Below are 24,802 nucleotides of genomic sequence, written 5' to 3'. Positions count from 1 at the left end.
TGGCCCAGATGTCGATGTGTGGGTACAACCCTCCCTCCATTCAGAACTCGGAGCGACGTGCCCACGCACTTCGTTGCGGTAAGTGTGCGCTTCCCGTACATTCTGACCCCTGCCCGTCAAGGACAATGCAGAGGAACGACTTCATATTGCCACGGGCCCGATAGCTTGTGCTTCAAATGCGGGTACCTACTCACGACGGGATCGGCTTCGCGTGAGACAGCGTTCTGACCCTTGTCACTTTCGACACTGACTGTAACAATCTTGTCCTCCATCCCATTATAGACGGGCAGTTATGGGCCGACTGTGACTTGATCAAGAACTAGCATGCCTCATCATGAGAATATGGCTTTAAGACGGGCCGTCATATTGCTGGTGAGATCAACTATTCTTAACTTTGAACCAAGAGCTTCTGGGTTGCATCCCAATGTGCACCACATCGTACGATGCAATACACGTAGGTCGAGGTCTTGCTGTATCTTCGTCGTCGAAGCTCGAAGCTCCCGGTTGATGATCGGAATCCTTTCAGCTTGGGAGACATCATCCCCGAGCAGCGCAGAGGATGACAGGCGGAGTTCGAGCATATCGCTGTGTCGAGCTTCCATTAGATGGGAGGTATGTATTCACTCTCAAAAGCTCAGTCCATGCTGCTTCAAGGGGCGAGAACGTTGGCTCAATATTATCCCCTCACAGGTGAGGTGGGTCCTACTGGCTTCTCCGAGATTGTTGTTAGACTGAAAGCCCTTCTCTCAGCTAGCACAATGAGCGCCTTGCTGTCGCCGATCGTGCTGCGTCGAGCTGCTCGTCGGCTGAAAGAGTGGGTCAGCATAACAGCCCCAGGTGCGCGGGTCATCATATGTGGTGGAGCAGCGGGACGCTCTTGGGTGGCACTCGCGCAACCGAGGTATGCTGCAGATATTCTTCTTTCGTTGGGCTCTTGTACTAACCCGCATCTTCATCCTTAGGATCTGACATGGCGCTGGACTTCTCGAAATGCTCGCGTCCGACTTTGGCAAACACGCTCAAGGACAAGGCGCGCCTCTCCGACCAGTTCGTCGTGGGGTTCGAGGTCTTCCTCAAGCTCGACGACGCGACCACAGTGCAACTCGACTTCGTTGACGCTCCCGAATACTACTTCCAGCCGTCAGAGGCGGACTCAGTAGTGATTTCGCTCCCCGACGACCCGACCCTCGAGGTGCTCTCCCCGCCGACGCTCCTCGTGCACAAGATCATCGCGTGCCAAGGGCGACACCGCGACTACTCTGACCGAGGAAGGTCAAACGGAAGCAGCAGATAGACTGCTCGGACATCGGGTTTCTACTGGCGTTGTGCGCGAATGGGCGGCATACTCTGTTGCCTGTGCATGGCAACGCTTTTCGGGGGAGGCAGCAGGAGATCATGAATGCCTTCGTCGCTGTTGCAGGAGAGACGATGGCGCCGGGAAGGGTTGCACGATACATGTGTGAATGGAATGGGCTTGTAGTTGCAAGTGGGCTTGATGGAAGCTTTTACATGGTATGAACATCTTCGTTCTGTCAAAACCTTCAAAACACCTAGCTAAGACTCTTAGCTAACGGCATCTTCGGGCTACGTCGTCTTGTCCCACGGTAGTGTAGATGGCAATGAATCCACGGCTATCGACCTCACAATCGATGTGAGTATACGTCTCTCAGCATTGCATGTTTTTTTAGGGATGCGCTCATCGCCAGAACAAAAGGGGCGACATGAGCGACATAGGCTCGCGAGTCTGAGAACGTTTCCTCGGCGCGCCCGCCGCGCCACACGCGCGCGCCGTCGCGGTGCAGGTGACCGTGTCTCCAGTGTAACTTGCCGATGTCGCCGTCTCTGCTAAACTGAGCGCGTTCCATCCATACAGCTTTACACTCTCGCATGGGTCACTGCAAATTACGCCGGCACGGAAGTTGAAGTACAAGGGAATGTGAAATGAGGACCGTCGAGGCCCAAAGCCTGAGTCCAATGTTGGGCTCGGCAGTTGCCGCACCCGGTCGTATACCGTTTTCTACTGGACCACCGTCACGACCGGACGTTTGAGTGCTGCTACTAGTCCCATCCCTCCGCGCAACGCATAGACCTCATATTCTTGCCGCAATCCTTATCGTATAGCCTCTAGGCAGCAGTTCAGTCTACATGCCTGCTGGAACAGTTGACATCCAACTTCTGAGCGATCTACACCTCGAGATTGAACGCGGTTCTCAACCTCTCTATCAGTACGACTTCCCTGCAAGCGCAGAGAATCTAGCACTCCTCGGCGACATTGGGTGGACGAGAGATGAACGATTGTTTCTGTGGTTGGAAGTCCAGCTGTTGCGGTTCAAACACGTCTTCTTCGTGTCTGGGAACCATGAGCCGTACATAAGTACGCTGGTACGTCGCTTTCTCTCTTCTTCGTGACATATCGAGGTCTTACAGGTATCTGGAATAACATAGGAGGAAAGCGCAGGGACCATCGAGGCATTCGCGAAACGCATGACAGACGCGCGCTCTGCAGACCCAAGTAAAGGCGAATTCATCTTTCTGAACCGGACGCGATACGACCTATCGCCTACCCTCACCATTCTGGGCTGTACGCTTTGGTCTGCGCTGGATCCGGAGAACATCGACATCCTCGTCTGGGGGCTCACGGATTTCAAGCGCATCGACGACTTCAACCCCGACACGTACTCGGAATGCCACATAGTGGATCTCGCATGGCTACGACAGTCAATCACCGACATTCGTACGAATGAACCCGAGCGACGAATAGTTGTCTTTACCCACCACGCGCCGACCATCGAGGGTACCGGTGACCCCAAGTATATCGGCGGGCCGACCAATAGCGCGTTCGCCACCGAACTATCCATGGATGACATATGGTCCCCGCCGTTGGCTGTGTGGGCGTTCGGGCATACGCACTGGAGCTGTGACTTCGAGCGACGCGGTGTCAGGGTTGTCAGCAATCAGCGAGGCTATAAGGAGGGAGATCCAGCGTTCGACGCTGCGACGGTTCTGAGGCTGTAACAACTGTCGTGTCCACGGTGCAGGCGTTCAGGGGTCAGGAAGCGAAAGCAGTGATCTGGGAGCATTGTATTGTACCAATGAGCGTTATTCCGCAAAAGGGGTAAACTGGTATGTCCACCTACAGTGACCCCCTCAGAGGGCGACTTACAAGATAATGCTTGACAGATCTGACTTGACATAACTATGACTACGACCAGCTTCACTGCACTACCGAGCCTGCAGTAACCCACCCACACCGGACCCTGATACGGTGTGGTGTCTCAGGCCGGTCGGCGCTGGGGAGCATCAATGCCATGTTGTACTCTCATGTTGTTTCAGGGAAATGCTGGAGAGATGTGCAGCAGTGCAACAGGATGTGCTGTTTCTGAATCTCTCCGTTTGGACCACATTCAGTATAACTATTGCTGTCCCATACTCTGCCGCTGTACGTCGTATTCGTTAACATCCCTGTAGCCGAGGTTGAGCCGAATCTGTTGCACCGAGTCGGTCCGCAATCAGTGGAACTGTCAAGAAGCAGTTGACATAACACACATCGCAGCAACCACACTCTTCCCAGGAAGTGGCAACCTGCCAATACGATAAGTCACCATGACTGTGATGATGATATGCAGTGCACACTGACTATGTCAACTTGTATGTAGACGTCCGAGCGTCACCTTCGTCATTATATCCTCCATGACCATCCGTGCCCCCTACGCATGCACGAAAATGTTCTCAATTCTTCCCCGTAACCACTTACGAGCGCAAGGGACCTTATTCATCGGTCTGCTCCTCTCTGGTTTCGTCTCTGCTGGACAGACCAACAGGACGATCGATGATTTCTATGGAGACTTCGTGACCGGTGTGCAAGTCGCTTACACTGGTGCCTGGAATACTGGCCAGAATTGCTCGTCGTGTGCCCTACGTCCGAATGCGAACGACACATATGCGGGCACATGGCACGACACGACTTCCAACTTTCCGAACGCTTCTATTCCCGACTACCTGACCCTGCGGTTCAACGGTGATTGGTTTGCATCGCAACTTCAGGAGGGGTAGACTGACACTGTGTCTAGGAACCGCGGTTTGGCTCTATTGTATCGTTGTCAATTCCCAGCCGGCCGTCGAGACTCCAATCTTGACCAACATCAGCGTCCACTTGGACGGGCACTTAGCGGAAACGTACCAGCATGCCCCAGATCCGAGTCAAGAGCAATACAAGTACAACAGGACCGTCTTCAGTATGACGAACCTCAGCAATACGGAACATACCTTGGTGATGACAGCAGTGCAAGGTTCTCAGCCGTCAGTGCTACTGTTCGACCGGGCTGTATACACGTGAGTCCAGCATACATAATTACATGATCATTGGCTTGATGAGGTGGCCCCAATTTCCACGAAGTTTTGATGATGGCGAGCCAAGTTCGTCCAGCAGTGCTACATCCACATCGCAGACCTCAACGACTTCCAGCAGCGAACCACCCAGTAATTCAACTCACCATGGTAGGTTGCCACTGCCCTCTCTTGCCAACGTTTCTCACCTCTGAATAAGGTTCTCCCACTGGTGCGATTGTTGGCGGTGTACTCGGTAGTGTTGCCTTCGTTGCGCTTTGCCTCTGCTTCGTGATCTATTGGCGGAGGCGGCAAACGGTGCACTACGCAACAGACGACATGGATCACACGGCAATCGATCCATTCGTTCCCTCTCGTCCGTTGAATTACCCAGGTGCGGCTGTCTTTTTCCGTGAACAGCACTGTGCGAGTCGGTTCATTCAAGACTCCATGCCAGTAGACGATATGACGGTGCTCACTATGGCCGCTATCTCCGAGACCCCTCCCTCTTCCGGCACAAGCGACGCCCGCGTGTTTGACGAAAAGCGCATCGAAGCGACCTCCACTTTACATGGAGACAACCTGACGCGCGAGGCTCATGACTTCAGACAGCAGGTCACAATCGTACCCGCCGAACGGTCAGTGCTGACACCAGAAAACGGTTCGACGCTGTTGGGCAGTGCGTCTACGCCGGCCAGCACGGTTCCTGCACCTGCGTCATTCCAGCGGTCGAACTCAGACAACGCTGATCTGAGGAGGGAAATGGCATCGCTACGAGTGGAAATGGCACAGTTGAGGGCGGAAGGAATGCAAGATGTCGGTCCACCACCTGCATATTAGCTTGAGGTTAGTAATCACTTAGCGGTAGGCAACCTCTCGTACGAGTACGACATTCTTGACGGGGAGGGGACGCTCGTGTCTGGCCAGTCACTCTAATCTGACCAATGCAGTTCATACGACGAGGTGCCAGTTTAGTCTCGATGCTAGTAGTGGGTAGTAGCGATGCTCCGTGGAGGAATCGAGGACCTGCGCTTATCCTCGTTAACGCTGATACCGACCAATGTGAGGAGAATGGTAGTCAGTACAATCCATCAGACCTACAGCGAAAAAAAAAAAAGACGAGTCCTTTGCAAGTCCTTCGACTCCGAGCTCAGGCGCAGTTCATCCAGACGCGCCTGTGGCGTAGGGCCGCGGTGCAGGTGACCGTGTGTCTCACAATCCGACCGTCACCGTGCCTCAAGTCGAGCGCGACGCTGCACACAACCATGTCTCTCGCGAACTCTTTGCCGCGTACCGCACGGCGTTCGATAACATGGCTTCCTAGAGTATCACCAGTCCTAGCCAGCCCAAAGCTGAGGGTCTTACATGAACAGACGCGTCCGAAGAGTACGCAACCGGCATACGAGGGACATATCCCGCTGAACACTTTCGAGGCTGGCTTCCTGGCTGTTGGTTCCGCGCTCATGTCGCTAGCGAACCCTAGGAGAGGTGGTGCGTCAATCATGCCGTTGCAATTGACAATGAGTTTCATAACCCCCGCACAGACATGGTGGCTGCGTTGGGAGACGTGACCTCCGGACCTGTGCTGCCTCGTCTTCGGGATGCCATGCTGGAGAGCCCAGAGGGCAGGAGGATTCTAAAAGAGCGGCCCCGCGTAAACTCGGCGACCGTCGACATGAACAAGCTGGCGTTGCTCCCAGAGGGGTCGTTTGGTCGTGCGTACGTAACTTGGCTCGAGCGGTGCGGTGTGACCCCCGATACGCGTGAGCCGGTACGTATCTGCTCACTTCTTTGGAGACATGCGTGCTCACAATTACTACAGGTGCACTACGTCGACGACCCCGAGCTGGCGTACGTCTTGCTGCGCTACCGCGAATGCCACGACTTCTACCACTGCATCTGCAACCTGCCCGTCAACGTCGAGTCCGAGCTCGCGCTCAAGTTCTTCGAGTTCGCCAACCTCGGCCTCCCCATGGCCGGCTTCGCCGCAGCCTTTGGCCACCTCCGCCTCACCTCAGCCAAGCGCCAACGGCTCTTCAGCGAGTTCGTTCCTTGGGCAGTCAAGTGTGGGGGCAGCGCGAAGAGCTTGATTAGTGTGTACTGGGAAGAGCGGTGGAGCCAGAACGTGGATGAGATGAAGAGGGAACTGGGTATCTGGGACCCCCCGGAAGCGCGCTGGAGCAGACCTCTCAGCGAGGCGAAGGCTGCAGCGGAGAAGAGGGGGAAGGCTGCTGAAGCGCAACTGACTGGGCAGCCATGACGGCATTGATATATGGCTTTCCTGTGCATGTACATACACTGCTCTCCGATTTCTGACCCTCACCTTGCATTCCGATGCCCTGTGGTTTTCAGCTTACCGATAATGGCCTCAAGAGATCGCAGTCCGTGAACGGCTACATATGTTCCATTCCGTGGGAATACATGCATAGTAAGCCTCAATGACCCTTCCGTTCTAGGATAACCAGTTTCTCGCTCAGGATCATCTCCAACGGGTGGACGAACACATCCAGGTTCTCCATCAACCCCTTGCCTCTACCTTTCACTAACTCTCGCAGCCGAGGGTTGATCTTCCACCCGTCAAAGCCCGGGATACTTGCAACGGGTGTCCAATAGCTCGAAGAGAATCCTGTGGGTAAAGGCGAGCCAGTGCCGTCGCTCTCGGCGATGACATGCGTGACCTCCTTCGACCCACTGAGCATCTGCGGCGTGAGGTTCTCCGTCTTGTCGTACACCCAGTGTTGAGTCGGAGGTGCGAGGTTTATGCTTGTGAGGAAGGGCGGTGCGTAGGCATGGAGGAAGAGGGAGGCCCCGGTCTGTGCAGCTAGGTTGGATATGTGGACGTGTACTGGGATATTCGTAAGCAGCATGAAACGTGGAGATACATAGTAAGGCGACACACCATGAGTCTCGTTGGCATAGTGAGCGTTAAAAGTCGACAATGCTTCGCCCCCTGGGTAGTTGTTCATCGACGCCAGAGTGGAGAGGCTTGTCACGACGAAATTACATGCAATCAGACCGAGAGTAACGAGGATAGACAGGCGAACGAGGAATTTGCTCTTCGGTTTCCTCACGCTACGAGCGCGATCGAGAGTATCAGTAATTGAACCATTCGTTCGTGCGAGATCGACGAATACTCACATCCATGTGACGCCTCTTGCGGCTGCGATATTGAATACTGGAACGACATAGATGATGAACCGCCACTCTTTGTGTCCTAAGCAGCTGAGGAGAGCTATGAAGCCAAGATAAGGCAAGAGGAGTGCGCGGACGCGTGAATCGGCGTGAAAGCCGAGCACGGACAGTGGGAAGCTCCACATGAGGAGCTTGGACAAAGACGACGTGAAGTATGTGTGCCATGGGGAGACCTGATAAGCAGGACAAAAATCAGAGGTGCCACTGCATAAACACAGTTCACGCGTACACCCCATTCTGCACTCTTCCCTTCGATGACGTTGAAGAAGACACCGTGCAACTCTGGCCACAAAGGCCATTGTTGCCAGAAGTAGGAGTCAACTAGGGTTGTCAGGGCTGCGGACCGTCGTTAGTTCGTACTAGAGCTGGGCATCCGTCTCCCAAGCACGCACCCGCGGAACAAGTGCCACTAATCACTCCAACTCGAAGTAGCGAAGAGAACGTGGTAGAGCCTGTTAGCAGACCTTGCAGAGCAAGCGGAGCGAGGAGTAGGGCAACCTCAGAGCGGAAGATAGCAGCTGTGCATGTCAGGAGTGCTATCATGCGATGAAACGCAGATGACGAAAGGCGACTCGAGTTGGGCGAACGGTTCACCAATTGGTACAGAGCGATATTCACTGAATCTGCCTTCAGCTCAGTGCAGACTCATGAGCGAACTTGCGCACCGGGGAAGAGGGCGAACATATTCGGCAGCGTCCTGCCCATCCAGAATGGCAGATGGAACTGACTGATGGTGAGCGCCACGAATGCCCAGCTCACAAGACGGCCGAACCGACGCGACACGGCGCGCCGCAGGAGGCAAAGTGCGATGGCATTCACGGTCGCGAGAACCAAACGGACTGGTAGGTGTTATATCTGTACGAATTCCAAACGCTGCAGAGTTGCACGAACCTAGTACTTGCACATCGGCCTTCTGTGTAAACATTCCCTGAGGGCTAGCCAGGTACGCTACTGCGCTAGTCATCCACGCCAGGAGAGCATTTCCTATGAACGTCCGTGGCACTGCCCCAGGGAAGACACGGTGGTCATACTTCAAACATCAAGCTGTTACCCGCTATTGCTCATGGAGAAGAATCGCGTACATTTGAAGGGCATGTGGCTGCACGCCGTACATGAGCACATCGTGCGTCGCATGGAGGCTGAAGCTCTCTTCGACCTTGGTATAGGGCGCGAGCAGTGCGTGCAGCCACGCTACACCGACAAGGTACAAGTCCAGTATGAAGCTCATAGTGTTGCTGCCTGCTGTCGCAGTTGCATGTAGGACTCGAAGATATAGTGAAGGCCGAGTCTCGTCACAGTTTGTAGTAAGTATCATAGTATGTACGCGCAAGCGATCCTACTGATCGGAGACTGAATGGCTCTATGAATCCCTATAGAATGTTGTTACCTGGTCATTAGAACCCCATACTGGATTATAACGGCCGTTAATGCTTCTGACTCACTCAATCGATCCGAAAGCATTCCACAGTATAATTGCAGAGCGGAGAGTAATCATGCCCAACAGTAGGCAGCTCTAAGATATCGCAACAGAAACACATGATACATCAATGCCGACCTCGTCCTCAAGCACAGGCCTGCCTCATTGTGGCTGGCACTCCGGCTCATGTCCATGCGGGCCCCAATCACCCTCATCGTCCTCGTCCTCGTCTTCATCCTCATCTTCGTCCTCCCACCCATCTTCGTCTTCGCCAAACTGCCGGGCAAATCCAGAGCGGTCAAAGAAGGCGGACCCAGAGAAATGCTGGGCACGCACTTCTACGATGTCACTCTCCTCGAATGGCACTTGTTCCACGACTTCCGGACGCGGTTCCATCTCGGGCTTTTTGGGTGGTAAGAGGCCCTCAAGTGCCTATAGAGTAGGTAGATGAGCATCAACGGCAAGGTCTCACTGATGGGATAGGGCTCACCGTCCGGTCAACTGTTGAAAGCCATTCCTCGTCCGGCATGTCGATCTCAAGCATGATGTACAGATTGCCCTTGTGGTCTGGGCTCTTGTGCACGGGCATGCCCTCGTCGCGCAGAATAATGCTGTCCCCAGGTTTTATGATCTTTCCCCGCGGACTTGTGACTTGAATTCCGCGGCCGTCCAGATGTGTGATGAGGATACGCGAGAAGCCCAATAGCGCCTCTGAGAGGGTGATGTGCACGGTCGTGAGCAAGTCATTTCCCGATCGCTCGATGGATTCGTGCTTCTTCGTTTTGAGCAGAAAGATGACATCTCCCGGCGGGACATCTGGCTACATAGGAAACGTCAACAAGGCCTCGGATGAAGGTGGAAGCCACATACCTCTTCATCGCCAGCTCCAGCTAACACTATTCGATGCCGATCAGGCATTCCAGGTTCGATGAAGATTTCTCGCCGGTTCTTCTCCTTGACCGTCTTCTTGCCTTTGCACTTCTTACATCTGCCAGTATGCGTTAGACATCACCGTGATGCACAGAAGTTGGTGGTCGTACTGATCCTTCTCTCTAAGCTTTTCTCCATGGCCACTACATTCTGAACATGGCGCTCGGGTTGTCCCAATACGACCAGCAGCAAGCTGTAGCGTGACATGAGTGAAGAACAAGGCGGAGTGGCAATCAGCTCACTTACTTGAGTATGGATCATTGTCCAACCCTTACCCTCGCACTTCACACACGGTTTCGGCTTTGCAGACCCCTTAGCTCCTGTCCTGTTCGATGGGTCGTACGGATGTCATGGAGCGGTGGGCAGAGAAACGCACCCCTTGCATGTTCCGCAGATTGCCTCCTTCTCCATGTTCATTTTCACGCTCTTCCCATTATACAGGTCCTCCAACGTGACTTCGTACGGCACCGTCGTATCCCGCCCTCGTGTTCGTCTCCGCATGCCTGGGCCGAAGTCGAAACCGAACATGCCACCGAACATCTCCGCGAAGACATCATCTGGGGACATGCCGGGCCCTCTTCCACCTCCTTTGGATAGGCCGTCCATGCCGTATTCGTCATAGACCTCCCGAGTCTCTTGTACACTCAAGATCTCATATCTGAAAAACCCGTGTTAAAGAGTAGTGTCAGAATATAGCCAGCAACGTACGCCGCGGCCATCTCCTGGAACTTCTCCCCAGCTGTCGGGTCATCTGGATTCTATTGAATAGACGTCGGTCTCTAAGGATGCCGGAGAGAGCAGCGAACGTACTTTGTCCTGCGTTCGAGGAAACATTCACATTCAGCCACCAGCCCAGACATACTCGACATGCATGACGTACCGGATGGTGTTCCCTGGCCTAACAGACGGGCCAATGTCGATTAGCATGGGCTTGACATTAGTATGGACATAGCTTACCTTCTTGCGGTATGCTTTCTTGATCTCATCTGCGCATTCAAACGGCCCATAAATCATCTAAATCATCAGCGGCGCCGAGGCCACATTGTGTGCTCACCATCGGAGGCCCCTGGATGTACTCCAAGTAGATCGTATAATCCCGTCTCCACAGGCACTAAGAGGATCTCTGCACTTCATAATTGGACTAGGCAGAGCAGATACTCACTAGCTGAACTGTCTCAGGACGACGGAGGAGGGTATAGTGTGCCTGCTGAACGACACGGCCTCGGTGGCGTCTTGCCGTCGACTTCGTGTGATCGCAAATGCTGGATCACCAAACGGTGGCGACTTCAAGTCCAATTGCGCGTCAAGAGTTATAAAGTAGAAAAAGTAGCGGTGAGCAGATGAAAGTGAACAGCAGAGAGAAGGCAAGAGGTGAGCCAGGTAGCAAGCCGAAATTTGTGGTCGCCCCAGCCAAGCGGCGTAGGGCCTGGAGGATGTCGCGTACTTGACTTACACGCTTCGCGTCCGGGCACGTGCCCCGAGAATGCTCTCTGCTATATCCAGTCAAGTCCAATTATGTGAATCGGGTCGTCAATCTCATGTTTACTGTACCGGAGGCGGCGAGACAGACGGGCTGAGAGGGAGATGCGAGATGCCAATAATATTACAATGATACAGCCATTACAGTCACTATGCATAGGACAGCTCGTATTCGAGTCTCGACAATCGCATCCGCTATGCCACACAACATGACGCGAACGTTGTTTTGCTACCGCTTCTCCTTGACGTAGAAGTGAAGGATTAGGTAGCTGATGATGGTGAACGAGCCAAAGAAAATGCCGAGAAGGGCAATATCCGGCCACCAGAAGGACTGAAACAATCCGTATTAGCACGCCTTGAGAGGAGGAAGCCTGGCTACGAGGACTGACCTGTGATTGCAGTCCGAAGGTCGAGAGAATTGCCGCAGCTGGCACATCGATGTCCACACCATACTGTGTAGATGCACGTCGATTAATGATCGTATACATGATCGATGTCACGTTGCATACCTTGGTCTCTCTTAGTTGCAAGTACCTTAGCTCGTTCACGGCCAAAGCTTCGTAAGCTGCATGGAAGAACGACATGACATTGAGCCATTCCCACTTCTTTCCAAGGGTCTGTCGGTTGATAAGCAATCCAGCAAACAACAGGCTGGCAATATTGTCAGCACATGGGCGAGCGTTCAGATACTGAACATACTTGAAGAGCATGATCAAGGTCCCAACAAGGCTCGCCACGCTGGTGCTTGCGAACGCGATCGACAACAGGAGGATCACGCTAGCTGTAGTCAAGTTGAAGAGCACGAGCACTAGGATGAACTTCCAGAATATTGCGACTTCAGGCACAAGACCGATGAGACCGTAGACAATGCCACCGTACACGAGCGGCGGGACAATACGCAATGGTAGGATGTCGAACAGAACCTATCAAGAGACCTGGTGAGCTGGGGTCCGGCATCAACGCCAACTAACGACTTGCCTTGGATGCGAAGTAGGTCAGCGGCGAATAGTAACCATTCGCACTGAGTAATGTGTGTATTAGCAATCTGTTGCCCAAAAGCATTCATACGACGTACCGTTCCCGCATGAATAGAATCCTCTCATTCGCGAACAGACTCAAGCTCGACAAGCAAGAGAAGCCGAAGAGCGCGAGAGTGAAGAAGAAAAATCCAAGTCGGTTTTGGAAGCCTGCGATGTCGTTCCTGAGTTAGAGTCAGTAACCGTCCAGCCATGCGAACAGAAAACATCGCTTACGAGAGATTGTGGAAGAAGAATCCACCCATGACTACAAAAACATCAGTGATTATCGTCGACTCGTCAAAAGTCACACTTACGTGCGACCAGAACAGCGGCAATGTAGTGGGCAGCAAGGAGAGCAGGGTCTCGGTACAAGTTCTTGAATGCCCTCCCGCTCAGGATGCGGAACTGCGTGCCCCAACTTGCCCGCTTACGTCCCCTGGTAATCATCGTCTCGAACGCCGCATCAGGCAGTTGGCTCGAGCCACTCTGAGGCGCATTCGTGTTCGTCGATACCTCAGCAATCTCTTCCTTCAGCGATGCCGCGATGTCGCTATTTGCAAACGCATCCACCAACGCCTGCAAACGAGGGGCCAACGGTCCCTCGCCGGGCAACGAGTTGGGCGTGATCGCTTGCAGTAGCTGCGACGTCTTCTTTCGCACGTAGCCGGAGGCTGAACCTGCGACGGAGCTCGCGCGGGGCTGCAGCTCTGTCTCTTCCGTTGAACTTGATGTCTTGGAATGTCCCGAGGAGGAGCCACCGTTGAACGCCCGCTCTTCGTCATTGACGTTGGTTGCGTCCGAAGTGGACAGCTCTGTCGGCGGACTTTCCAAGGAGCGAGGCTCAATACCCGCATGCATTGTCAAATCGACTACATTCGATCGTTAAAAACTGCCCGACGGAGGAGCACTGAGAATGGACGTACTCAAGAAGTCAGCAATGTTGAAACCCGGTGGGCATGGGTGTCCAATTGCAGCCAGGTACTCCCCGCATTTGTCCGCATCGCCAGAGTAGATCAGCTTGCCTTGCGCGAGAACAAGCAACTGATCGAAGAGGGAGACGATGTTACTGCGCGGTTGATGGATCGTGAACAGCACGGTGCGGTTGTAGTCCTTCGCGAGTGTGACCAAGCTGGAGATGACGCTCAGTGCATTGAAGGCATCCAGACCTGGAAATACATGAGTATAACCCGCCTCCGAAGTGTAAATGACCTACCGCTCGTCGGCTCGTCCAGGAATAGAATCGAAGGGCTGGTGACGAGTTCGCAAGCTATTGAAACGCGGCGCTTCTCACCTCCGGAGATGGATCTGCGGCCTATTATGCGCCAATTTAGCCTCGTGTCCGCGCCACTGGTCAGGACCCAGCTCACCAGAGTCGCCAATGCGTGCATCCTTTATGCCGAGGATTCCCAATTCATGCATCGTTTCCAGCGTCCTGAACTTCTTCGCCTCTAGACTCATCTCGCGCGGCAGCCTCAGCAGCGCAGAGTACAGCACGGTCTCATACACAGTCAGCGTGCTCATCAGCGTGTCCTCCTGGTCCACGAAGCCCATCATCTTCTTGAAATCCTCGTCTGCAACTTCCCGTCCATTGACGAGCGTTCGCCCATTCACGACGCCACGCTTGTTCTTCCGTGCAAGGATGTCGAGGAACGTCGACTTGCCCGCGCCCGAGGCGCCCATGATTGCCATGAGCTGACCAGGCTTGACCGAGCCAGAGACGGAGTCGAGAATTGTGCGGTTTCCGAGCGAGTAGGAGATGTCAGAGAAGTGCAAGGACGTGGCGACATGCTCGGACATGAGCCTCGCGGTCTCGCTCTCGGGCAACCGAATGCGACCAAAGTCACCTGAACGTGTCCTCCCTGCGTACCAGAAGACTGTAAAATGGTGTGAGCTAACATACTTGGATTTTCATAGAGGCTACTCACTTGCTGTTGCAATGATAACAAACAAGCCTGCTCCTGCTGCGCTCAACGCGATGAAGCGACTGCTATCCGGTTTGAGCGGGGGCTTCAAGTGAATCATTAGAATCGGCGAATGTCTATCGACCAATGATGCTCCCTTACCACGTAGCCGGGCACCTGGGAATAGTGCAAGCACTCTCCGCCGTCACACTGCAATGTGATGTAACGATCACCGAACATAGTATCAATCAGTTCGTTCATGGCAGGCTCCTCGAATTTGCAGTCTTGGCCCGTCTTGCAGCTGAAAGAAACAGGGCCCCTGATTTCGTCCTTCAAGAAGTCCGAGATGTCTTCAATGACACGAGCTCAGTGGGCGTACATTCCGGAAGAAGAGATGACATAGCACTCACCGACACTGCCGTTCTCACCGCATATGAATCGACCAGGGACACACTTGCACTTCATGTTTTCACACGCGTAGCGAGTGGTGTTGCTGTCATAGTCCGCCTCCATCCCAAACGAGCACGTGTCCAGTGCGCAGTAGAACGATTCCTCCTGCGCAGTCCAGAACTGGAACTGACAAGTAGCTGCCGGCTTGTCGCAACTGAACGTCACCTCGGGAGGACGATCCGGAAGCATATCGATGATCTTGCGGTCTGTTGGAGGCGCATAAGCGATACGGAGGAGTCCCCGACGCGAGACACGCACTCGTCACTGCGCATATTTGGTGGTTCTCGAAGACAGTTACACCGCCCTTGTAGCATGTCATATTGTTGACCTCCTCTCCGTCCTCCACTGGCTTCCCAGCGAGAGGAAACCCGACACACGCGCTATCCGTCTTGCACACTAGGAGCTATGAGCGCGAGGCGGAACCCAAGGAGGATTTCAAACGTACCGTTACAGTTCGCACCACCCCAACCATCCTTGCAGTCGCATTTTTGACCCGGTTCTCGTTGTCTTCTCCATTCTCCGTCCGCCAGAGAGTCGCATTCTGCCTGAACGGTGAACTCCGGTAATGTTCCATGGAACGACGGGACGTACGTGGTGTCAAGCAGTCAATCCCTGCCCATCCTGGCGGACATTTGCACTGTCCATCATATGTTGAACACTCTCCGAACTGTCCACAATCGAATGCGTCCAATTGACAATTGAAGCACGGTGGGCACTTCTCTGCTAGGAGCTCAGTAGAACGTCCCGAGACACAGCGAGTAGTACATACCTGGCCTCGTATTAGCCACAGCCAATGGCTGGTGTATATCCTGAATGTCAGGACTGATGTTAATTCCACGATATTTAATCACGCACCGACAAGTCGTATTGATATGGAGAGAAGCTACCACGCAATGTCGATCGGTTCTGAGCTGCGTATGCAGGTGAGGTTAGTGAGACCAGCGCAAGCAGAACGGACAGTGCCATCCCGCCACGAGCAAGTGAGACCGTCATAGAGGATGTCGTTCACACCCCTTGGGTGTCGGCGACGCTGCTGTGGAACACGAAGTCGAGGTTGGCGGAGCACCTGGCAAGCACGGTCGTCGCTGCGGTTAAGCCAACCGTGACGCCACCGTAGAAGCTTGACTCCGCTCGTAGGCAAATAGTGACGTAGCCCATTCTGTTTTCATTCTCCGAAAACGGTACGTAACTGTACCCTAAGTTGTATTGTTACTCCGCTGAGACATGGTCGCTCTATTGAATAGAGTCGACGGACCAGCGACGGACTTTGCTAAACTTGGGCTGCTTTGCGGTAGCTCTGACCCCGCACCGCGTCGCGAGCGCGTATGTACCGCTATATATCAGTGACCTTCGGGAAATCCTGCTGTGCACTTCCCTCTGCTGTTGTCTCGTCATCGGTATGTCACTGGGCATCTACTAGCTGGAACCCCATTACCGGTGAGGTCAGGTCGCACATCAAGTTGAGGTCAATTTTGGGCCGAGAATAGTACCAGACAGATACTCCCAATACGTACAATCGTAACAATGCACCTGCGAGTGGGGTGTGAAATCAGGCTGCTACTGTTTTCGAGCGGACTGCAACTTACATTCGCTGCATGCAACCTTGGTTTCCTGTCATTGACTCGACACACCTGGAATTATTGTTGGCGATGTACCACCAATGTACGAGCCTCATGACGTTCCACGCTGCGGTCTCTGTACAGACGGTCTTCTGGAGTCTCGCTGGAGTCTCACGACGACGACGTCGGTCGCGAAACAACGCCAAGGCGCCTATCCTATGCAGGATCGCTGGTCACCACCATGAACCTGGAACCACTCATGCTTAGCGTTGTCGACCGTCGCAGTCAACAGAGGAAGCAGCACAACGTACCCCTCAACTGGCAGAAAGCATTGTATTAATTACGACGCTCTGGTGATACGCGCGGCACCCAATCGCTCAAGCTTCTCTAAGTGAGTAGAAACAATCGCTTGTGGCGCCTGCAGTGGTTCATCTGCCTGAAGCTGCTTCGACTCGTCGCGTTTACCGGGCTACAGAACACGAAAAAGCATCATTACTCTGTTCCAACGCTGTTCCGGTGGCACCGGACTTGTACTTCCGTGGGCAGCGCTGGGGGCCTTTGTTACGCGCGCCGTCCTTGGTAGGTCCCGGTCAATTCCCATGCATATGCGGCCGCGGAGCGCCGCTCTTAAGGCATGTCCTCGACTATCATATTTCTTGACATCGGCAAAGGTGAGTGAGATGAGGTGTTCACGCTGACCCCTCGGCAGCCGGTACGAGCACGTACATGGTCGTTGGAGAGTGGCACGAAAAGGTTGTAAAGGAGACCAGCGTGTGCACCGGGCCCAGCCATTTCAGATACAGTCTTGCCACCATTCCACGATGCGATGCATATGATAGCATGTCCACAATGGAGCCTGTGAATGGTTTATATCTGGATGCGAATGCAGACGTTGGTTGGACATTCTTTGGGAAAAGGTCCGCACGGCGTCGACTGCTCATTGGCTACCGACTGACCACGGTTGCATTCAACAAGAAATGCCAGACGAGTGACCAGTGGCGCACGCTGACGAAGCCGACAAACAGTGAGCACGTTTCGGAAGGGCGAGTAGGGGAAGTGCAGAAGGTTTGTGCGCACCGACGCCTCATAGGTAGTCTGCTATGCCTGACCTCTTCGTAGCTACAGGACACTGCGTCGTACGACGACTGCGGAAACTCCCCATGAAATGGCCTGCCGGGAGCCTAGGTAAAGAGGAGGCTGGGCGAGGCGAGCTGGAGACGGTGGCTTTGACGCCTGCGGATGCACCGACATCGGCCGGCGCCTGAGTAAGCGCCTCTCACGTGCGTGAGTGGAGGAGAAAGTGGTCTGACATTTCCTGCCAATCGCCGCATAAAAGACTTGGACGGGTCGCCGCCGTTTCTACGTCGCCGTCCTCGTCGTCCCTGTCGCCTCCCCGCCATATACCACCCAAAAGCGACGCGCAGCCATGGATCTCGTGCTCAGCATCTGTGACGACTATGCCCTCGACAAGTTCTGGGCAGCCGTGCTACCTGCATCCGCCTTTGCCTCATCACCCAGTGCGGCGTTCCTCCAGGCATCGCTGAACGGCTCATCACTGCCTGTCATTACCTCGCAACCGGGCAAGTGGTCCCAGCTTCTATCCTACATTCCCCATCCACCACTACCCTCCGCTCACGAGCTCGCACCGATCGCGCCTTCTCTCGCGTCTGCATGGCCACGCGACTACATCCTCCGCCAGTTCACCTCCCTCTTCGTGCTCACCCTGCTCGGAATCCACTTCCTCTACTTCAGTTTCGCGTGGCTGTCGTACAGGTACATCTTCAATCATGAGATGATGAAGCACCCGCGCTTCCTGAAGAACCAGGTCAAGCTCGAGATTCAGCACAGCCTGAAGGCGTTCCCTGGCATGACGCTCCTCACTCTTCCGTGGTTCATAGCGGAGGTCAGGGGCCACTCGAAGTTGTATGACAACGTGGATGAATACGGCTGGGGCTACCTCGCGTTCTCCACCCTGTGGTACGTCCTTGCATAACCCCTATTCTTGCGCGGCGCTGACGGTCTCGCAGGTTCCTCGTCTTCACTGACTTCGGCATCTACTGGATCCACCGGTGGGAGCACCACCGCCTGTGGTACAAATGGCTGCACAAGCCGCACCACAAGTGGATCGTGCCGACGCCCTTCGCCTCGCACGCATTCCACCCGCTCGACGGCTACCTCCAGTCCATCCCGTACCACGCCTTCATCTACCTCTTCCCGCTCCACCGCCTCCTCTACCTCAGCCTCTTCGTCTTCGTCAACATGTGGTCCATCCTCATCCACGACTCCGACATGATCACCGGGCACCCGCTCGAGACCATCATCAACGGGCCAGCCCACCATACGCTCCACCACCTCTACTTCACCGTCAACTACGGTCAGTACTTCACGTGGGCGGACCGCATGGGCGACTCGTACAGGCAGCCCGTGAGCGAGCTCGACCCGATGAAGGAGGTGCAGGCGCACTTGGCCAAGCAGGAGAAGCAGGCCCTGGGCAAGCAGCAGTGAGCTGAGAGCGAGAGTTGTGTGCTTGTTGTGTGTTTGCTGTATCTATTGCTACTTAGTTGACGTGCCTACTACTGGTCGGCGGGAGGGATAGGGATTTAGATTCGATGTAATGGTCAAGAAGACAAGTTAATGACAGTGCTGTGCCGAGACCGCACCATGACCAAATGACGCCCCTTTTACTTTACTCCGCATGCACGTTTAATTTACGCTGTTATATCACTGCTCCGGCCTACGATACGTCGTATAAAGACAACAGACAGTACATCCGGAGAAGCAAGAAAGATGCAATTGCAGACGTCAAATACTACATACGAGAACACGATGGATGACGCTAATGTGCGTATCACTGATTGCCTTCCTCCGCCCATCACCGACTCCCCTATCGTTCTACCGCTTCGTGGGCTTTCTCTTCACCTCGTCGTCTTTACATGCGTGCAGCATGATCTTGTTCGGATGTCCCTGCGTCATACCGGAGTGTCCCTTCGACCAGTCGTACGAAACCGCATAGGCGAATATAGAGCCCGTCCGGTTAAAGCCAGTCGCAGGCACCGGGCCCGGAGCAGGGTCGAAGGCTAAGGGGGGTCATATTAGATCGTATTCAGAGAATAAACGTTAAAGCCTACTCTTGAGACGAGTTCGCGCATCCTTGTCCCAGAAGTTGATTGTGCCGTCAGATCCTGCAAGGGTGATGAGTATGCCAGCTCCGAAGGGATATTGAAAATGCTCGGGACGCACCGCATGTAGAGAACGTTCCGTGGACAGGATGGAAGGTGATGTCGTTCACAGCATAGACAAGCGACTGGTCCTTGTTTGCTGGGTTTGCGTCCTTGCGATGACATTTGAACGAGAAGTTGTTCCTGATAAGGACGCCAGAGTAAGCAAGGGAACGCGACCGAGGTTTGATAGCCGACATACGAGGCGTCTTTGTCTTCGACATATCTACCCGCGCGGAATGGGTGAGCTTAGAGGTGTATAAGCTGCATGGAAAGGTATACGCACTGGATCGCCACACGGCCCTCTACACTACCAACAGCAAATCCGTTGGCCGCCGGGAAGCATGATACCACCCTGGTTTGCCACTTCAGTGGCGAGAGCATAGTCTATGACCAGAGCGTCAGCGCTACCCGAGCGGAACAGTTACACACACAACCGAACCTTAAACGGTGTTGTCGGGTTCGTGAGGTTGAAGATTTGGATGTGGCGCTCCGCCGTGCCGACGACCATGAGGGGGTAAGAGACATCAAGCGTGTAGCATCTCTCAGCTAGCTGCACTGTGGTGACAGGGTTCTGGGTCCGAAGGTCCCAGTACTGCATATGCTCGGCATGAGACGCAGGAACTTAAACGGGACTCAGTACTCACCTTCACCGTCTTATCCCAACTGCCAGTGACGAGGACGCCACCTTGTGGCGACTCGATCCAGCGTACACACTTGACGGGCGCGTCGTGTTGCGCCACTTGGGATGACTGGCCCGTCGTAACGTCGAACATGCGCCCTGCATTGTCTGCGCCCCCCGAGAGAATTTTGGTGCCATCCTAGGATGCCGAGCTCACGTCACGATGGTGCACAAAGGGTGCCACAACAGCAACAGCGCACCTTGTTCCAGCAGACACTCAGCACGGGCCCTTGATGCGTGTACATAGCTTTACCCTGCGTTTGTCCACTCGGACCGACTTCGTATATCCGAACCTAGCATCACGAGCGCGGTACGCGTTCAGCACGCGCAGACATCAATGCCAGTGGCGAGACAACTAACCTCATTGTTCCAGCTTCCAACCGCGAGGTAATCAGCCTGGCTGGAGAAAGAAAGGCAAGAGATTGAGTCCGTGGGCGGGTCGGCGACTTCGATGTCCTTCTCGCCACCCGTCGCGGCGGCGGCGGCGGTCGACGAGCTAGGCGCGCCAAAGAAAGACATAAGTTGCGGTTCTCGCTGCGAGAGACGGGAGAGGGAGTAGAGGAGAAGGTGGATGAGGACCAAGCAGTGTGCGCCTTGTTCATAAGACGTTCGAATCTTGTGCCACCGACCCCGATGCGCTTCCTGTTTCGGCAAGTGCGATCATTGCTGCTTCGGCCAAGCGCCCTCGGTGGCTGCTCGATATGCAATAATGAGATCCTGAGAGTCGAAGTACCGCACACTTCGATGTCGCCATGTCATTCATGAGGTCTTCAGTTCAGGAGAGGAAGCCAGCTAAAGCAGGCTTTATGCACATTGCGAGGATAGTAGAGTAAGAATGATCTACAGACTATAATAGGACTTATTATTAAGTTAAAGACAGTCCGACTGAGGCTGGCGGTCAGTGTTCGGTCCTGTAGACTATCCTCCAGGTCCGCGCCGACTGCGATGAAAACTAGGAAGGTACGACTCCGCACACTCATCGCCACTCGAATCGTTGTCCGATAACTCGGTCAAATCACCTCGCTCGTCCCAGTAGTCATCGTATGCATGCGTTAATCGCGGCTTGGGAGTCGGGCTGAGGATGGGCGAAAGGGGGGATAACGTACTCCTATGACGGTGTACGGACGAAGGGATAGGAGTCAGAGGCGACGAAGGCGGGGAGGGTGTAGGAGTAGCCAGTGCAGGCTTCTTGGGCTTCGGGACGGGGGTAGTGATGAGCACGATGGGTCGGGGCGGAATCCGTATTTTCAACCCGCTCGTAGGCTTAGACGACTGCCGCTTCTCTTCCATGGGGACGGGTAAGACGCCCCCACCAACACTCTTCGGTTTCTTCGCCTTGCCAGCAGGCTTCTTCATCGACACCGGAGTAGGCGGCGTCACTTTCTGTTTCTTCGCAGACCCCTCCCCCGCCGATGACGGCGCCTTGCGCTTCTTCCCGCTTCCACCACCCGTTCGTGAATCTGGACTGACGTTCATATGCACCTCGAGCTTCGCTGCGAGGGCCGTCTCCTCCCTCCTCCGCTTCCGCTCGGCTGCCTCCTCTTTCGCGCGCACCTCTCGGTCCATCTCCTCCAGCACGAGCCGAGCGAGTTCTTGCGCATCGCCGCGGATCCACACGTCAAACACACCCTCCCACTCACGTGTCGGCACCGGAAAGTCGAGATTCAGGTATACTGCGCGTATCGGCTGCTCCTCCTCATCAGCCGGCGACCGACGGGGCGATGGCGTTGGCGTAGCGAGGCCCACGGTCGACGTAGATTCGTTCGCCGGCGTGTCGCGCGCGTGCACGGCCTTCGAAAACTCCCTCACGATCCGCTTCGTCCCCGGCACTCTCAAACTCGTCCCAACGACGAGCAGCAGGTCTGCGCCCGCCCTACCCTTCCCCTTCGAGCTCCCAATCAGGTCGCGTCGCACGACGTCGCCCACCTCCTCGCCGTCCTTGTGCATCTCGTTGTAGAGCACGACGCTCGGCCGCAGCTTTCCCACTCCACGCGACCGCTTCCCGACCAACTGCCGCGTCTCCTCCAGCGCCGCGCATTCCGGGCAGTACGGTGGCCTACCCTCCGTCAGTGCCGGCAGGTGCTCCCGCAGCGGGAATGAGTGTGTGCAGATCTGGCAGTGCATCTGCTGCAGCGTCCCGTGCAGCGGGATGCACCGCGGTGTCTCCATTGGCGGCGTCGGCAGCCGGTTCTGCGCCCGCTCCACGACGCTCGAGGGGCCTGCCTCGCTCGCCGCGTCTGTCTTGGGTTTGCATAGCCGCGGCTTGTTCCGCTTCGCGTCGGACTCTGGGACGCCAAAGGTGAGCCCGCACTTCTGCTCGAGCGCGTCGATGTTCTGCGTGTACACGCGCAGGAGCCGGCGACGCTCGTCGAGAGCACGGAGTAGGTGGTGGAACGCGGTCGGGAGCGCGACCTCGGAGAGCTCTGCCAGCTGCGCGATCATCTGGCAGAACATGGACGTCGTGCCCTCGGCCTGTTGGGAATCGTCAGCACATATCGGTTGACAGAAATAACCACTTGTGAGAAGGGAACGGAATCAGACCTTACGTACACGGCTGACCTCGTGCAGTCGGATGACCCTGGTGCAAGCCAGAAGCACACAGAGAATGAGCGGCGGAAAATAATCGTACCGGCGCAGTGATATCTGCGCCAATGAGCAGATCGTGTTTCGCGACCGAATTGCACACTGGCTCGAAACAGAATACACATTCAAACAGATCACTGGCAGACTCGGCGCAGAAAGGGTTGCAACACAACCAGATGCCCGCCTCTGAACACGTCCGTAGAGGCACAGGAGCTCACTTCCGAGTAGGACCCATCATTGCAATGACCAGTGCCCTGCCCCAATTCCACGACTTGGCTCGCTGCAGCCTCCCCGTGGTGGGGTGGTCGGCCAAAACGAAGTTCGGTCCTCTGCTTTCCCCTGCGTTCGGTTGGCATGTTGCAGTTGATCCTTCATTCGGCAGCCCACAGGACATTCACGCCACAGATGCGACTGAACCTAGGCTACCGCCTTGCGCTGGCAAGACAACCGGCCCAGCGAGCCAAAGATCGAACACCCGAGCGGTACACAAGCCCCGAGAGCATTCTCCGAAGGGCGCTGAACATCAGTGAGACTCACGTTGAACACGGACGCATCAAACAAGTCTCTTCCCGAGCTCAGCGTCGGGTTGTCTTTCTTCAGCGTTTGAAAGAGGCCGTCAGACGACCGAAAGTCAGGTATGCCAGCTTGCACGGAGATGCCGGCCCCTACACGCGAGGCACGCATCAGCAACGACCGTGCGAGCACTCGCGCCCGCTTTACGCACCGCAGACGACGGCGATGCGCCGGGCCTTCATGATCGCCTTGATGACCTTCCCGAGGTGTGCGGCTGGCTGGGGCGTGGGCACGAGGAAGGCGGGGGCCTGCGGAACGGGCGACGACGCCTCCAGCGGGAGGAAGACCGTCATCGGGGTGTGGGGGTGCGCGCGTGCCAGGAGCGAGGACGTGTGGGGAGAACAGGGGCTCGTGGCGGCGCGGTGCAAGGTGGGTGTTGCCTTCGTGCGCTCCGGTGGCGCGGGCCAAATGAGATGAGATCGGTGGCTGAGATGTGCGCCACCAACTTCAACTATGCAGCCTCCTCCTCGGCACCAACATTGTCATCCATATCGCCTGCACTGTGGCGACGTCCTTTCAGCCGGCTGCTTTGCTCGTTTCTCTCCTTCGAACGACCGAAGTATCTATGCTAGAATCGAAATGCTGGACCACAATCACCGACGTCAGCGGCATTGAGTGCACCGCACCTGCCTCGCCACGGTGTCCGTTGAATTCATCGACTTCGAGACGACAGCACGGGCTTCCAATACTCGTCATATCACAGGAACATGTCCAGAGGGAAACGCCCAAGGATGCTAATATCACAACGAGTACAGGTGCGGCTCTAATGTACAATCCCTTTGAACTTATTGCCGGACATTGCTTGCTTGGACCTGGGCGCACTCAGCGTCCAGTAGTCGCGCCGACCTCGATGTCCTGATCAGCGTCAGCGACGCCGCTCTCGTCGAATGCCCTGTCGAGGTCTCTCTCCTGCCTGAATGCGTCGACCTTATTACCGCGCGTGCGTCCCTGGGCGTTGCGCTCGTCGCTAGTGGCGGAATCCAACAGCTCGTTGACTTCGCCTAGTAGAAAGCATCATCATCAGTCCCGACGAAAATCTAGCAACCCGCATACGCACTGCGAGGAATTCTACCCGTCGCATCGGACCTTTCGGTCTCGAGGTCTTCCTTGCCGGCGTCGCGGAAGGAGGGCTGGTTGTCCGCACCGCGGGCGCCGACGGAATGGAAATCGTCATTGGTGCCCTCGTACGCGGCGTTATCGGGGCTGGCGTCTGCCATGGGGTTGTACGTGAGGTTGTCGACGCCGCGCTCACCGGGCGGAAGGTTGTACGGGCCCTTTGCGGATGCCATGGTGTCTGCTGTGTGCGATGTTGAGCTCGAGGGCGAGGGCGTTCGCGATGTCGTGGTCAGGATAGAAAAGGTGGGGAAATTTCAAGGCCGTGGCGGGACTTATATGCATCACGCAGGCAGGTGGGCACCCGTCACGATGCCCAGCGGCGTGCATCGGTCGACGTCAGTCGGTCGTCACCAAATT

At 55.3% G+C, this 24,802-nt stretch overlaps 11 protein-coding genes across 11 annotated transcripts; 5 read left to right on the top strand and 6 right to left on the bottom strand.

The window, feature by feature from the left end:
* Positions 1–351: 351 nt before the first annotated feature.
* On the top strand, positions 352–1,645 carry B0H18DRAFT_1000910 (uncharacterized protein). The gene is made up of 4 exons (XM_048028257.1): positions 352–612; positions 747–858; positions 963–1,233; positions 1,269–1,645. The coding sequence occupies exons 2-4, from the start codon at positions 759–761 to the stop codon at positions 1,516–1,518; spliced, it is 621 nt and encodes a 206-aa protein (XP_047894758.1). The 5' UTR covers positions 352–612; positions 747–758; the 3' UTR covers positions 1,519–1,645.
* A 500-nt stretch (positions 1,646–2,145) lies between these two features.
* Positions 2,146–3,015, top strand: B0H18DRAFT_1118030 (uncharacterized protein; the record flags this gene model as incomplete). Its single annotated transcript, XM_048033701.1, has 2 exons — positions 2,146–2,382; positions 2,446–3,015. The coding sequence occupies 2 exons, from the start codon at positions 2,146–2,148 to the stop codon at positions 3,013–3,015; spliced, it is 807 nt and encodes a 268-aa protein (XP_047894757.1).
* A 329-nt stretch (positions 3,016–3,344) lies between these two features.
* B0H18DRAFT_255259 (uncharacterized protein) lies at positions 3,345–5,247 on the top strand. The gene is made up of 5 exons (XM_048037307.1): positions 3,345–3,439; positions 3,514–4,018; positions 4,071–4,332; positions 4,397–4,497; positions 4,547–5,247. The coding sequence occupies exons 2-5, from the start codon at positions 3,691–3,693 to the stop codon at positions 5,164–5,166; spliced, it is 1,311 nt and encodes a 436-aa protein (XP_047894756.1). The 5' UTR covers positions 3,345–3,439; positions 3,514–3,690; the 3' UTR covers positions 5,167–5,247.
* Positions 5,248–5,445: 198 nt separating this feature from the next.
* On the top strand, positions 5,446–6,721 carry B0H18DRAFT_906939 (ubiquinone biosynthesis protein COQ4 mitochondrial). Its single transcript, XM_048041509.1, has 3 exons — positions 5,446–5,817; positions 5,871–6,097; positions 6,149–6,721. The coding sequence occupies exons 1-3, from the start codon at positions 5,592–5,594 to the stop codon at positions 6,584–6,586; spliced, it is 891 nt and encodes a 296-aa protein (XP_047894755.1). The 5' UTR covers positions 5,446–5,591; the 3' UTR covers positions 6,587–6,721.
* On the bottom strand, positions 6,701–8,881 carry B0H18DRAFT_1000903 (Alg9-like mannosyltransferase family-domain-containing protein). The gene is made up of 8 exons (XM_048028256.1): positions 8,624–8,881; positions 8,410–8,548; positions 8,184–8,357; positions 7,911–8,135; positions 7,748–7,854; positions 7,465–7,691; positions 7,226–7,398; positions 6,701–7,171 (listed from the first exon to the last, which is right to left on the bottom strand). Exons 1-8 carry the CDS (start codon positions 8,744–8,746, stop codon positions 6,762–6,764), a joined length of 1,578 nt encoding a protein of 525 aa, XP_047894754.1. The 5' UTR covers positions 8,747–8,881; the 3' UTR covers positions 6,701–6,761.
* An 87-nt stretch (positions 8,882–8,968) lies between these two features.
* On the bottom strand, positions 8,969–11,323 carry B0H18DRAFT_1000896 (uncharacterized protein). Its single transcript, XM_048028255.1, has 12 exons — positions 11,028–11,323; positions 10,920–10,976; positions 10,823–10,851; positions 10,746–10,763; positions 10,676–10,681; positions 10,574–10,623; positions 10,242–10,523; positions 10,112–10,190; positions 9,976–10,058; positions 9,806–9,923; positions 9,426–9,755; positions 8,969–9,367 (listed from the first exon to the last, which is right to left on the bottom strand). Coding segments are annotated over exons 1-12 (1,323 nt in total). The 5' UTR covers positions 11,029–11,323; the 3' UTR covers positions 8,969–9,097.
* Positions 11,324–11,439: 116 nt separating this feature from the next.
* On the bottom strand, positions 11,440–15,838 carry B0H18DRAFT_1000890 (uncharacterized protein). The gene is made up of 19 exons (XM_048028254.1): positions 15,570–15,838; positions 15,484–15,511; positions 15,306–15,434; positions 15,160–15,255; positions 14,973–15,110; positions 14,675–14,920; positions 14,427–14,614; positions 14,289–14,370; positions 13,731–14,237; positions 13,577–13,675; positions 13,287–13,529; positions 12,678–13,232; positions 12,598–12,628; positions 12,420–12,545; positions 12,323–12,365; positions 12,044–12,267; positions 11,854–11,995; positions 11,734–11,796; positions 11,440–11,675 (listed from the first exon to the last, which is right to left on the bottom strand). The coding sequence occupies exons 1-19, from the start codon at positions 15,705–15,707 to the stop codon at positions 11,574–11,576; spliced, it is 3,180 nt and encodes a 1,059-aa protein (XP_047894752.1). The 5' UTR covers positions 15,708–15,838; the 3' UTR covers positions 11,440–11,573.
* A 1,861-nt stretch (positions 15,839–17,699) lies between these two features.
* Positions 17,700–18,778, top strand: B0H18DRAFT_874806 (uncharacterized protein; the record flags this gene model as incomplete). The annotated part of the gene is made up of 2 exons (XM_048040376.1): positions 17,700–18,250; positions 18,301–18,778. 2 exons carry the CDS (start codon positions 17,700–17,702, stop codon positions 18,776–18,778), a joined length of 1,029 nt encoding a protein of 342 aa, XP_047894751.1.
* A 138-nt stretch (positions 18,779–18,916) lies between these two features.
* Positions 18,917–20,834, bottom strand: B0H18DRAFT_255074 (Poly(A)+ RNA export protein). Its single transcript, XM_048037306.1, has 9 exons — positions 20,534–20,834; positions 20,374–20,466; positions 20,139–20,312; positions 19,934–20,086; positions 19,778–19,878; positions 19,694–19,717; positions 19,514–19,635; positions 19,402–19,455; positions 18,917–19,350 (listed from the first exon to the last, which is right to left on the bottom strand). The coding sequence occupies exons 1-9, from the start codon at positions 20,690–20,692 to the stop codon at positions 19,166–19,168; spliced, it is 1,065 nt and encodes a 354-aa protein (XP_047894750.1). The 5' UTR covers positions 20,693–20,834; the 3' UTR covers positions 18,917–19,165.
* Positions 20,835–20,841: 7 nt separating this feature from the next.
* Positions 20,842–23,705, bottom strand: B0H18DRAFT_1000865 (DHS-like NAD/FAD-binding domain-containing protein). The gene is made up of 3 exons (XM_048028253.1): positions 23,481–23,705; positions 23,294–23,421; positions 20,842–22,645 (listed from the first exon to the last, which is right to left on the bottom strand). Exons 1-3 carry the CDS (start codon positions 23,620–23,622, stop codon positions 21,092–21,094), a joined length of 1,824 nt encoding a protein of 607 aa, XP_047894749.1. The 5' UTR covers positions 23,623–23,705; the 3' UTR covers positions 20,842–21,091.
* A 446-nt stretch (positions 23,706–24,151) lies between these two features.
* Positions 24,152–24,618, bottom strand: B0H18DRAFT_1084509 (uncharacterized protein; the record flags this gene model as incomplete). Its single annotated transcript, XM_048031798.1, has 2 exons — positions 24,152–24,330; positions 24,387–24,618. 2 exons carry the CDS (start codon positions 24,616–24,618, stop codon positions 24,152–24,154), a joined length of 411 nt encoding a protein of 136 aa, XP_047894748.1.
* Between the last annotated feature and the right edge of the window lie 184 nt (positions 24,619–24,802).

Source organism: Fomitopsis serialis, assembly GCF_022376445.1.
Source record: "Fomitopsis serialis strain Sig1Antser10 chromosome Unknown B0H18scaffold_24, whole genome shotgun sequence".
NCBI classification, from domain to species: Eukaryota; Fungi; Basidiomycota; class Agaricomycetes; order Polyporales; family Fomitopsidaceae; genus Fomitopsis; species Fomitopsis serialis.
Note: the sequence above shows the minus strand (reverse complement) of the source record. Positions and strands in the feature narration are given on the sequence as shown.